The sequence below is a fragment of the Biomphalaria glabrata genome, chromosome 7, assembly GCF_947242115.1.
Source record: "Biomphalaria glabrata chromosome 7, xgBioGlab47.1, whole genome shotgun sequence".
NCBI lineage: Eukaryota > Metazoa > Mollusca > Gastropoda > Planorbidae > Biomphalaria > Biomphalaria glabrata.
Window position 1 is genome coordinate 19,476,938 of NC_074717.1, and position 14,160 is coordinate 19,491,097.

General features: G+C 36.1%; 1 protein-coding gene across 1 annotated transcript; it reads left to right on the top strand.

Annotated features, from left to right (window-relative positions):
• The first annotated feature begins 2,327 nt into the window (after positions 1-2,327).
• On the top strand, positions 2,328-3,863 carry LOC129927383 (uncharacterized). The gene is made up of 2 exons (XM_056036237.1): positions 2,328-2,652; positions 2,701-3,863. The coding sequence occupies exons 1-2, from the start codon at positions 2,491-2,493 to the stop codon at positions 3,256-3,258; spliced, it is 720 nt and encodes a 239-aa protein (XP_055892212.1). The 5' UTR covers positions 2,328-2,490; the 3' UTR covers positions 3,259-3,863.
• Positions 3,864-14,160: the final 10,297 nt, after the last annotated feature.

The following is a 14,160-nucleotide window of genomic DNA, read 5'->3' on the forward strand; positions in this document are numbered from 1 at the left end:
TAGCAAATTTAGGCTTCAAGAACTTTGTCACTAGATCTATATTATTATTATATCTGAGATAAAGCCAAAATCCAGATATCGAACATTTTGCTCCAATACAAGAAACTAACAAAAAAATTAAATATGGCTTCCAGTGCTAGAACACAACGATTCTTCGAATTAATAGAATTTGCCAAAGAAAAGCAAATTTCAAAGCCAGACCAGTGGGCAGAGAAACAAGAAGAAAAAGAATACCAAGAGCAAGAATCTGAAAAACGCATGCAATTAGAAAAAAAAAATTGCAAGAATCTGAAAAACGCATGCAATTAGAAGAAAAAAAATTGCAAGACGCCGAAAAACAAAGGCAAGAATCAGAAAAACAAAGGCAAGAATCTGAAAAACAAAGGCAAGAATCAGAAAAACAAAGGCAAGAATCAGAAAAACAAAGGCAAGAATCTGAAAAACAAAGGCAAGACGCCGAAAAGCAAAGACAACATGAAAAAGAAAAAATGGAATTCGAAAGGCAAAATAAAGAAAATAAAGAAAGCATTTCAATTCAAGGTCACTCAAGTATGTTTGACTAATACAGATTAATGAACAAAATATCGGCTTTCAACGAAAACATTGACAATATGGACTCGTATCTCATAAGATTTGAAGAAATAGCTACAACATCCGGTCTACCTGAAGCACATTGGTCGAGCTCACTCCTCACACTTTTGATTGGCAAAGCTGTCAACATTTGCTCACAACTGTCCATCAATGAACGCAGCACTTACTCTGATATCAAGGAAGCTCTACTGCGCCAATACGGAGCAACCTCAGCCAACTATAGAAAGAAATTCTATAATGAAAGGCCACAGCAAAATGATGATCCTCAAATTTTTGTAGCTAATATGTCAATGTGGTTTGATAGATGGGTATCCATGGCAAAAATAGAAGAAAGTTACCAAGCTCTTCGTCAACATATTATTATCGACAACATCACCCATGCTCACTCGGAAGATATTCAATCCTACATTATAGAGAGAAATCCTACTGATATCCAGACATTAACCAAGATCATCAGACAATATAGAGCAGCCTATCCAAACAAGTCAGTCAAACCATCTGTTGAAGAAAATTTTGTCTGCTTTGCTCAAGACAAAAATGCAAGATATAAGTCAGATGACAAAGTCAAATGCAACAAATGTCATAAACTAGGGCATTTCACGTCTCAATGCCGCAGCAGAACCACAGAATGTTCATTTTGCCATAAAAAAGGTCACCAAACTCATGAATGTTGGAAAAAACAGGCAGTCTCCAAAAATCAAAATTTTGATAGACCCACATCACCAACTCAAAGATACAGCAATAGAGAGCAATACAATCTCAACAAAGCACCTGGAAACAATAAACCAGATAACAACAAACCTCGCTACAGAAGTCATTCACAGGACTCCAGACCACAATATATGCCAAACAGAAGCTATCACAATGAGCACTCAACTATGACAGTCATTGCAAAGTCCAATGGTCTCAAATTTTATCCAGGCTTTGTAGGAGACAAGAAGGTGGAAGTTCTTCGTGACACCGGAAGCACGTCCACATTAGTACATGAACGCTTCGTACACGCAAACCGTTTCACAGGCAACCACGTCCAAGCCACTGCCTTCAACGGAACTGTCAGCAAGTTACCTGAAGCCATCATTTATGTTACTACACCATTCTTCAGTGGTCAAACAAAAGCATTAGTAACACCCAATCTACCAGTGGACCTAATCATTGGAAACATAGAAGGAGTTAAAGAATGCACTCCTCAAGAACTTGCTGAATGTACAAATGCCATAGAGCAAGGTCAAAAATGCTTAGCAGTAATGACAAGATCCATGTCCAGACAACAAGAACATTTGGCACCTGAACAAGTTAGCCAAAATAATCACATGGCTACCTCAGTTACTCAAGTTATGCAGAATGCAACAGAACCAGTTACTAGTCCAGTAGCCAGCAACAATCAAGAACATTCAACATGGACACCCCCAGTTACATCAAGCCCATCCCTACCGGTCATAAGTCCACCTCCAATTTCCGAATGTCCATTGTTGAACTTTGAAGAACAAGACGACATGCCCAGAGTCTCTAGCAATGATACAAGAACTCTAACTGGTCAAACTGAAGTCCATCAAGACAAGTCTCAAGAACCAGAAGCAGATACTTATATTCAATCAACTTTGGCTATACCAGAAAAAAGAAAAACTATGCAACTTGACTCTATCACTCATACAAGTATTCCTCATTTGAAAGAATGTGAGTCAACTAAAGAAGCCATTACAACCAAGAACATTGGAAGTCAAAGAATATTACATGAAATCAAGATATTTTGCTCAAGGAGATCAAGTCAATTTACTGTTACCAGATTTCAGTAACAAACTGTTTTACAAATGGCAAGGTCCATTTACCATCACCAGAAAGATTTCCAACCTGCTTTATGAAATCAATGTCAACAAGTCAACCAAAGTATTTCATGTTCATATGTTTGAACATTACCATGAAACAGATAATGAAGACATCAAAGCAGAAGTTGAACATTTTACAAGCTTAGCAACTATTCCTGAGGAAGAAGAAACATCATCAACACCCATTCCTGAGATAGATGTTTCATTACCAGCATCAAATCAAATTGACATTCCAAAGGTCATCACTTTGGATGATATGTCATCAAATCAATTTGACATTCCCAAGGTCATCACTCTGGATGACATAGCACTACAGCAAGTGAAGGACACTAAAGTGTTTACAGACCATGCAGATTTCTTTACCAGTGTTTCTGAGACATTTCCAGTACTGCATTTTGAAAGAAACTCAGAAAGCAATAACATTGACAACACCAAGTTTCATCCTCCGTCCACTCAAGGGGCAACTTTTCTTCAGAAAGGAACAAATGAACTTCTTCAACATTGCTGTATCGACGGATTGAACTCAGACATGTTCAGTCATTGCTCTATTGAACATTCTAATGCAGGGCATTCTGATACCATTGTTCTACAGCGTCAATGTTCATCAACCAGAAAATTGAGTTTTGGTTTCGGACAGTTCTTATTTTCACCAAACTCAAACGTGGTTCAATCAGACATTATCTGTGAGATCATTATGACATGGAGACAACAGCTTCATAAACTGAAAGACCTTTTCTTCAAGTTTAGAAAACGCACATGCACATCCATGTCGGCAATTCAGAAGGGTTCCGAACTTTACATTTCTACTCTACATATGTACTATAGCATATTTAGTGTCACTTGATCCATTATCATTCATACTCGTCAAGGAAGAACAGTATTCAGTTGTACTTAATCAATTAATTTGTCTACTCATTTTTTCCACAGGAGTTCTATATCAGATGTTGTATTTATTTCAGCACCAAGCAACCCACTGAGGAAAGTCACTCATTCAAGATACTTTGTTTATTATGTTTCAGCATCTTTGCATATGACATGCATCAGACATTTTAATTTTTAAATCATGAGTATTTTATTTCAGGTCGAATATTATTGCATATATCCTATTATAATAGTACAGATACATGACAGACAATTGGAATTTTTCATTGCTTCACACATATTGAGATTTATATCACATTGAGTATTATTTTCTCAGAAGATTGTCATGTACTATCACAATTATTTTTTCTATGTCAATTTTTCATATGCAATATATTTTTCCATGTACACATTTTCACATTAGTACTAACAAAATGAGTTATAATGTCATATTTTAATATTATCATGAAGCACCATGAAGAGAAGTAACCTATTCAATTCAAGATTTAATTTATCCAAGTATTATGCCTTGTACAACTTTTGATATTGTTCATGACAAGCATTGTCTCATTTTCATAACTACTTGAACAGTGAGACAGATATTCAAAGTCAATAATTTTATTCACTGCATTTACATCTTTTTTATTATTGTTGTTATCTCCAAGTTGACTTTATTTTATCATATGTTACCTCAATCATTTTTCTATAATTTCATGTATGGTATTTTGTGTATATTTAAATAATTTTAATACATATGAGCATTTCTATTACCATACAAATGCTAAATGGAAGGGTGGTAATATGTCACAGATTACATTATAGAATTGTTTGTACATTTCATTTTTGAAAGAAATATAAGCCCTCGACATGAGTCTCGGGATTTAATCCTCAAATTTAGACACTTGTCATTCAAGTCAGGATTTACCCAAGGGACGTAATTAGTATGTTTGAAATATATTGGTTGATTTGAATTTAAACAAAGACATTTTTGAAAAGAGTTAGCGCCAGAGAATTGGCGGTAGTAAGAAAGAAAAGCGAGTCGATAAAATAAGGTTCTTGTAGATAGACACGTTTCTAAGAGCTCTGTTTGAAAAGCCTTTGTAATATGTTTCATGCTCATTGATTTATAATTTGTACATAAGTTGTACTTACGTTATATTTAAATAAAGTTCCAGAGTTTTGTTTTATCAAAGAATTGTCAATTGTGATTCTAGATCTTCATTTTTTATTAACTATTGAATTCAAGTAAAATCCCCGGCATCACAACACATCGTGACATCATACCATCCGAATGTTGTGACAATATGAAAGTTATTATTATTTTCAACTTTGTGTAAAATAGACATTTTCTCTTGAGAAACAACATTTAGAATTGAGACAGTAATAGGATCCAATAAAAAAGAGGGAGTTCAGTAAATAAAAGGATTTGTTTGAATGCCTCAAGGTTGATGTTCCTACAGAAAGAGATTTGTTTTCATGGCCGACTACAACAATAAGTCAAACAACAAAAGACGATACGATAGTCTCGGTACAACCTAAGACCAGAAGAGTTTTCAACTAACGTGTGTGTGTGTATAGCAGCATGAGGACTGTTATAATGGCTTTGAGGGGTGAATACGCCTTGGCATTTTCAGAAGCGAAATCTGACTACCAATAATAAACAAGATTGAGAATTTCTCTTGACGAAAGAGAATCATTGAATCCTTCAAGTAGAAATCATGGACATATTGAGCCCACACTATATTTCAGGCAGTTATCCAAGTCAACAATTGATTGGGCATACATTACGAAAAACAACAGAAAGCATTGCAAACAGGCCCCAGACTGGAACCCAGAGGAGAAGGCCGGAAGACCAAAGCAAACATAGAGGAGATCGGTAGACCAAGAGGCAAAGACGGATGGACATGGACCCAACTAAGCGAAATTGCCAAGAACAGAGTCAGATGGCGAAGTGCGGCCCTATACTCCACTGGGAGTCAAAAGGATGAAGTCAAGTACGTCAAGTCAATTGATTCACAAAACTACACAACAAAGAGACGCAAACTAATGGACCCTAGCATAAACTTGTCAATTCTTTTTTTAGTTTTTCAAACCGAAATTTCTAGTAGCGGAAACTAGCTTAAAAATTTTAATTTCTATATTATTTACTCTTCTGTGTAGAAACTCGAAGGTACTAGAAGCTAATATATAAAATAGTCCTGTTTACATTTCTATGGCAACTTCATGATTAGTCCCAGAACAGAGACTAGCAACATGAAGTTCTGGTGTTGAAATGAAATGTATAGTGTGAGGTAGAGAAATACGCTTATCGAGATTTAGAGCTCAAGTGAGCAAACATTTCCTCATACCAGCCTCGCTTTTTTTGTTCAATGAAGAGTGTCGCGTGCGGCTATATCCATTTTCTCAAGTTTTTATTTTTTTTTTGCAAGAATGAAAGAAGCGCGGCTTACAGAAAGGATGTTTCTAATCCCATAAGCCTTTGTGTTTGTTGCTATGAAATTTGTTTTGTAAACATCACTCCTTAGTTCCCAGTGTGTCTTCTTTTGGAAAGAGAGGTTGATGTTGTTTCAGCATTACAACTGTTTTCTCTTTTGTTAAATTTAATTAGAAGACTCGAATCGTCGTCGCTAAAGTTTTGGGTAGCGGTATCGCTAGAACTCTATTCTATGTTCCGGGGTATTAGATCTTGAGCAGTGTTTAAGCCGTGTTTGAGCCAGGCTACGGTTAGTGCAGGGCTCGTGTAGCATGTTGGAGATGTCCCTGAGGAGCAGACTGTAACGGACCGTAGACGTATGGTCATTTTGAGTGTGCGTGAGATGTGCCTTACGCGAGGAGATTTAATTGTAATTATTGACTTGACCATAAACATTCAGTCACATCTCATTTAATTAATTTGTTATTAAATATTATCTGTTATTAACAGTGCGTTCAGCAATGATTGAAGTCAAAGTTACTAGTTTAGCTTACATTGCTTTCATTAACTGGAGCATTAGCGTGCAGGTTAAAAGGCAGGCTTCAATAGTTTCCGCATGACTATCTGGAGCTAAGAACAACAAATTGTAAGTGTTAACAGTATTCGGAGGTATATTGATTTTATTATCTTATCTAATCTTATAAGTTACAATTAGCCTACTAGTGTTAGTGGATGATTATTAGCGCCCCCCCCCCCGGCTTTTAGTTTTGTGTGGTGTCTGTCCGTCCGTCCGTCCCATTTAGATCTCGTAAACTAGAAAAGGTATTGTTAATCTGACATCATGATATTTAAGACCATTCAAAGTTCTGAGGCAACGGCTACGTTTTCTTTTCTAAAACCGAAACATTTAATTTTTCGCACAAAACTAGTATATTTGATTGACAAATAGTGTCAACGGGTGTCTTCTTTTTCAACATTTATGGATTAAATTTATAACAAAGACTAAACCTAGATCAGTACGCTGACTTTGTTGACATTTTAAAAATATTTTTTCCCACAGAGATCAAAGTTGTTTTTTAGCGGCCCCCGAAAGGGGAAAAGACGCTATTAGTTTTGTGCGAAATGTCTGTCCGTCTGACCGTCTGTCCGTCCGTCCCGTTTAGATCTCGTAAACTAGAAAAGATATTGAAAATCCGACATCACAATATTTTAGACCATTCAAAGTTCTGATGCAACGGCTACTTTTTTTTTTCTTAAAGCGAAAAATCTCATTTTTAAAATCAGTTATGCAAGCAGTTTTTTAAAGAGAAAAAGCTAATTAGTATGCATTATAAGTTAGACCTAATTTAAATCGAATAGTAATCTGATAAACTCCATTTTTCTAAACATTAATTTACTGCGGAAATTATGTTATTATATTTATTTTTTGAGGATTCGAATAAGTGATTGAGCCTTTTCAAAACAATTAGATCAATTATAAGACATCAGTTAGGCCAGGGGAGGCGCGGTGGCTGAGCGGTAAAGCGCTTGGCTTCCGAACCGGGGTCCCGGATTCGAATCCTGGTGAAGACTGGGATTTTCAACTTTGGAATCTTTTGGGCGCCTCTGAGTCCACTCAGCTCTAATGGGTACCTGACATTAGTTGGGGAAAAGTATAGGCGGTTGGACGTTGTACTGGCTACATGACACCCTCGCTAACCGTAGGCCACAAAACAGATGAACTTTACATCATCCGCCCTATAGACCACAAGGTGTAAAATCTAACTTTACATTCACTTACATCTATGTTTTGATCTGCAGGACCGTTGGGGCACTACACAAGATCTGTTAACCTTCTTTCTCCATTCGTATCTCTCATTTGTCTTTGATATAATTTCATTCGGATGTTCTTTCTGAAAATATTGAAGCCTGCCTGGGTGGACCTCTTCGGGGGCCGATTTTGAGTTTGTGTTTCCACACAAACTGTCTTTTGTAACCTTGTTTAAAGTTAGCTTTGCATTTTAAAATGCAAATCTTTAATAAATTTGTTGCCGATTTATTTTCATTTTAAAAGAGATCAAACATGTGCTTGCAGCAAGAACTAAGAATATTTCTCTCTTTGTTGCCACGAATAAAACTGTATAATATACATCGAATTCCAGGCAATTTTGTTACCTTTACTAATAATGGATTTAAATGGCGAGTATTTTAAGGTTACGCTAATTAACCTTGAAGCAAAATTTACAGAATCGGGTACAACAGATCTAATAGTTATTCTTAATAATGCTAGAATTGTCCATTATTCGGGTTTGGCTTCTATAATTTCAGAACTAAACTTCACACTCGAGTTATTACCCCTCTATTTATCTTTCCTCAATCCAATGGAAACATGCTTTTCTAAATTTAAAAAAAAAGTTCTTATTGAGTGATAAAAGACTAAATTGCAAAGGTGGGAAAATGAATAAAAAACCTACATTTGTCTTTTTGTCAGAGGAAATTTCACAATCATGGCATATTTTTTATTTGTGAAGTTTAAAAAATGTTATTCTTTCTATGGGAACTTCCCCCATGCCGCGTTGACCAGAGTGGGGCTACAAAACAGCATGACGCAAAGGTTAAACCTATGATAACACAGCCACAATGAATGACCGTCTGTCTAGCCTGCGGATACGTCTGCTGGGCATAAATCCAAAAGCAACATTTCTGAACTGTGATAATCACTCTCTCAACCTGGCAACTTTTTTATTCTGCTGAGATAGATCCAACAATTGTCACCTTTTTTTGCAACTGTACAAGAATTGTTCAACTTTTGTTTCCAAATTAACCCCAGAGATGGGCCAAACTGAAAGAAGGTGAAGTCGGGATTTAAAAAAAAGAGTAATAAATGAGAAGAAGCTACGTCGGCAGTTTCCTTGCACCTCGACAAAATCATCATAGTGTTGGAGAACATTTTGAATCAACAACTGAAAGAATGGACACTAGAAACAGTGCACAGAATCTGTTCTGTTGTCACAGATAGATATTAACATTAACATTCTGTAGACATTCATTAATAATAATGATAATAATAACGGAGACTGTGATTATCAAAGTAGACATAGAAGACTCTCTTTATTTCCGTCAAATCCTTTTGCCTGAGCACAAAACATAAACAACAAACAATGACGTAATATCATATAATATTAGCACATCCTTCCTTTTAAAGTTCTTAAGACTGATATCTACTAGGAACTTTAACAATTGGACTACTTCTGGTTGTCTTGACTGGCACAACAAGTTCTCTAGACGTTGGTCTATAACTGTCTGTGTCGTTTGTTCCAACAGTTTGCTGTTCATTGTCTTCATCGGTATCATAGTACCCAGAGATGTCTTCATCGAAAATCTTGTTCAAAAAGCGTTGATTTCTTCTGTATGTTTTTCCATCGTTTGTCTTTATGATGTAAGATCTGGGTGATGAATGTTTTTTTTTTATGACAACTGCTTTCTGCCATGTTTGTCCTAGACTAACTCTCACTTTCTCTCCGACAGAGTAATCTTTAGGTAGTCTTGCTTTTGCATCGTATTTCACTTTGCTTTTCATCTGTCGTTCGTTGAGTAATGTCTCAGCATTTTCAGCTACCGATGGTTTCAATAGTTTGGGATCAGTTGGAATGATATCCCTAAGTCTTCTACTCATCAGCAGTTGTGATGGTGAATATGGCAGCTCGCTTATCGGAGTATTTCTATATGCTTTGAATCCTTTTGCTTTCACACAAAACATAAACAACCAAAAATGACGTAATATTATATAATATTAGCACAGAATCTTCTTCATGCAGTGGAAAATTAAGAACTTTTTGCCTATCTGGTGAAAGCTCCTTCGCCCAATTAATATAGTTCAGAAGAAACTACAAAAGTCTGGACTGCATATACGGGAAGCTGCTGAAGAAATTAGTACCCTTTCATGCTTTCTGCAAAATGATGAGAAACTGACAAAAACCCAATCCATCGAAAAAGCAAAAGAAGGTAGTGAATACTATGGATTCCCTGTAATAAAAAAACAACCATAAGAAAGAAAAGACTTGATGGGAACTTGAGTTCTTATGTAGAACTATCAATAGAACTGCAATTCAAACGTGTTTGCGACAGAAGTGCTGGACAGATTTCATATGGAGATGAAGGGCAGATTACAAAGGCTGGAAAGAAAATGGATACCTTTGGCGTTTTTTTCTTGAACCAAGACACCTGTTGGATGATGACACGCTTATAACTGTGTTACTTTTTCCTGTTTGTATGATGAAATAAATGGCAAATCTCTTGTTCAATGATGTCATTGATGCACGAGCACTATTCATCAACAAACCAGTAATACAATCACCAATAGACATATTGAGGAAACAGGCTTCATATGGTAATTACGTGTGCTCAAACCTTGCAACCTCCCCCGAATACCGCTAACTCAGGCCACTTCCATTGCGTCATCAAAAACTATCTGAGGAGCACAGTGACGCAAGAAAGGCTTATCATAACTTTAATGTCAGTGAAGTCACAAATACTAGAAAGTATCGATGTAGTTGATGTTATAGATGTCTTTGCTGCACAGAATGCACGACGTGAAGCGATATCAATTTAGATTTGTCATTTGTTCATTATTTAACTAATAAACAACGGTATTATTCATTATAAGAGTCTTGATGATTACTTTTTGTTAAGTTTACTGATATACTGAACCAATTTGATTTTGGGTTTATATATTTTTTGCGTACATTATCTCATGTCATATGTCGAATGTCAAAATGCAAAGAGGTAAATCCCCCCCGGGCCCCCAAATCCCTAGCTACGCCCCTGTCATGTACCATAAACCAAAGGAATCGTACATTTAGACGGAAATTTTTTTTCCTTGAGGCTTTGAATAATACATTGACCCTTTACAAAACAGATCAATTAGATAATCATTATATGGCATCATTAGGTCGGGTTCATCTCTAACTTCACATTCACTTTCACCTATCCTTTGGTCTGCTGGACCGTTGGGGCACCAGACAAGATCTATCAACCTTCTTTCCCCTTTCTTCTCTGTCATTTGCCTTTGATAGAATTTCATCCTGATATTCTTTCTGAAAATATTGAAGCCTGCCTGGGTAGACCACTTCGGGGGCCGATTTTGATTTTGTGTGGAAACACAAACTGTCTTTGTAGCTTTGTTTAATTGATGGTTTTGTTTAAGGCCACTCTCTCATTCAAGGCCTCAATGGAGCAACTTTTCCCTTTGATTAAATGTTGAAACTGGCACATTCTGCTGGTGATGTTGCTTATGAGATAATCGTCTGTGATTATTAATTATTGTTTTGAACTCTATTTGACTTATAAACATACGTAATGCATTCTTCGTTTTTAAAACAAAAGCAAACATTTTATTTAAAATGTAAGTAGCAGGTTTGACAGAATATATTCAGTTTAGAAATTCGATTTTTTAATACCATTGGTTTTGAAAGCAGCCAAACATTTTTTTGCATAAATGTGTTTAAAATATACCATGAGGCTATTTCGATTATTATTATTATAGTCTCCCCTGTTTATTTTTTCTATAAATAGTAGCTTTTTTTTTTTTAAATGGTGTATGGAATGTTTTCTGAGAATGCTAAAAATGTCCTCCAAAACTGCATTCTTAATCAAGAGGCCCCAATAAGAAACAGGCCTCAAAACACCCCCTATAGAAAGAAAACTATACGGAAAGCTGCCTGGTTTGGGAACCACTGCGCAGTTCATCTCGTATATTGGTCTAGTCATCTGAACGGACTGAACGCTCCAACAGCTTATCTCAATATTGGCTTAGTCATCTGAATGCTCCAACAGTTCATCTCATATATTGGCTTAGTCATCTGAACGCTTCAACAATTCATCTCATATATTGGCTTAGTCATCTGAACGCTCCAACAATTCATCTCATATATTGGCTTAGTCATCTGAACGCTCCAACAATTCATCTCATATATTGGCTTAGTCATCTGAACGCTCCAACAATTCATCTCATATATTGGCTTAGTCATCTGAACGCTCCAACAATTCATCTCATATATTGGCTTAGTCATCTGAACGCTCCAACAGTTCATCTCAAATATTGGTCTAGTCATCTGAACACTCAAACAGTTCATTACGTATATTGGTCTAGTCATGTGAGCACTCCAACATAACAATGAGAACGAGGGTGTTTATTTATGAAAAAAAAACCCACTACATGCCCAGTTAATTTTAAAATTAAACTGTTCGCTTTTAGAAAAGAAAAAAAGGTAGGTGTTGCATCAGAACTTAAACGTTCTCAAATATCATGATATTGGATTTTTCCATCTTTCTAATTTTAGAGATCTAAACTGGACGGACGGAGGAACGGACGGACAGACCACACAAAACGTAGAGCGGCTATTCTCCTTTCTGAGGCCGCTAAAAATATGGAATCTTTTGTTTCAACTTTAAATTTCGCACATAACAGTATGACTAGTTAGTTAAGTCACCAGAGCGTAGCGCTAACAAGTCGAATCTTTTATAATTTTTTTGTAAATTAATGACTAATGAAATATGAATGTTTAATAAGTTGAACATAAGGTATGAATTGATGATTTTATTTTAAATTCTCAAATTCTTGTTATGTTAAATTTCGAGTGCTACAACACAGACCACAGATCATGATACAGACTTTAAGAAAAAAAAAATAAACATGATATGAATTAGGTTACGAGAAATCAATATTCCTTTTAACAATAGTTTTGAAAATATTTTGAAATCAATTTTTTTCGTAAGTGTGTGTGTGTATGTGTGTTCTTAACATTTCTATAACCCCATCCCTAGATGGTTTTGTAGTTAAACATTTTAGATTTGAAGACAATCAGGGCGTAATGGCGTCAACCGGATGTTACTCTTGCAGATAGAATAACTTCCGTTTAGGCATGCATTCTCTAAATACAATCTTTTAAAGACTAGTCTGTAGGATTGCGTGTGTAGTTGTGTGTGTGTGTATGTCTCTGTTCGGTTTTATACTAGAAATGTTTTTATCAGTGAAGTCCAGCTCAAGGCTAGCGAGCCTTATTCGGCCAGCAAGACATGGCCTTAGGCCGATGTTCCCAATTGGGCCCCACGCCTAGCAGGGGCCCCGTAATTTACATAAAGCATATCACTATAGTCATTGCTCTAAGATGTAGGACTAAAAGGGTTAACATATTTTGTGTATCATACGATTGACCTAAATTAACTCACTATGTTTTTGAGTTGCTTCCTTATGCATGTTGTATAATAAGTATTAATATAATGGTCTAATTAATTGTAATGGTTAGTACTTTAAAATAAAAACATTAAAAGAGAGGCCTCGCAAGCATCCATTAAATTGGGCCCCACAGTTCGTAAGGCCGGCCCTGTCGGGCAGTGATGCAATCCGTCCCTTCAAAACTTCTGCCCCCAGGACAAAGTGAAGCTTCAGACACCAGGTTCATAACCACGAAGTTTGTTTGTGCATGATATGGGGCATACGACACGCGAGTTAAAAACAGTAAGTCAAAAGTGGTTGGCATCATTGATTTTTATCATAAAGCTCCTCTCAACTCACTCTGTGTGTATGTTTGTCTAGTAAAAAGTTTGTTCACGTTATTTCTCCAACACTAGGTCTTGGATCAAGCTGAAATTGTGCAAAATTATTTCTTTAACACAAGAATCAATAATAAAAAAGAAATAATCGATTAGGTCATAAAAATTGGTAATTATTTATTTTGTTTGGCATCTCGAACAAAGGAAAGAAATTGTACTTGACCGAAGTGGTTGCATAAGCTGAATAAGTCCCATTCATAGGTCGCCGTTCAAAATTACTGAAACAAACAATATACCTTGTATAACTATACCATCTTCCATAGTCTTAAGTATCTCACTAGCAAAGGAGTTCAGGTCGTTACCCCATTTTTTTGGTGTAAACTTAAAAAAAAAGCAATTACCATAAAATCCACCCAGATATCCCTTTCACCCCCCCCCCCCCATTTTTCCCAACTGGTCCAGATAAGTGATAGGGTCTTAGCGTAGAGAGAAAGCTAAAAGCATGAAATAACGCTAAAGAAAAACAATTAGTAAAAATATTATTAATTACACAGATTTATTGTTGTTGGTGTAGATCTATCACAAATTTAATTACACGGTCGATACAAACGAATTGATGCAATTAACACTTCGTATACGCTTCTGTTGTTTTTTAGTATTTGTTATGTTTTTCTTGTTTCAATTGAATGAGTTTCACCTGATATTTAGGCCCTGTATTTTTCTAGTATTGTTCGCTGGTATTTCAGAAAAGTACAAAGTTATCGTAGCATTCCGATTCCCAGCCTCGTTGTGGCATCCTTGTGGATTCGTCCTTAAGTATAAAATGATAGGAACTGTAAACAGGGAAAATGAAACATAACTTTCAGTGGGCTTCCAGTGTACAGAGAATTGCAAGTGGTGAGGATGAAATTAAGGATATCTTACACTTGTCAGCCTACG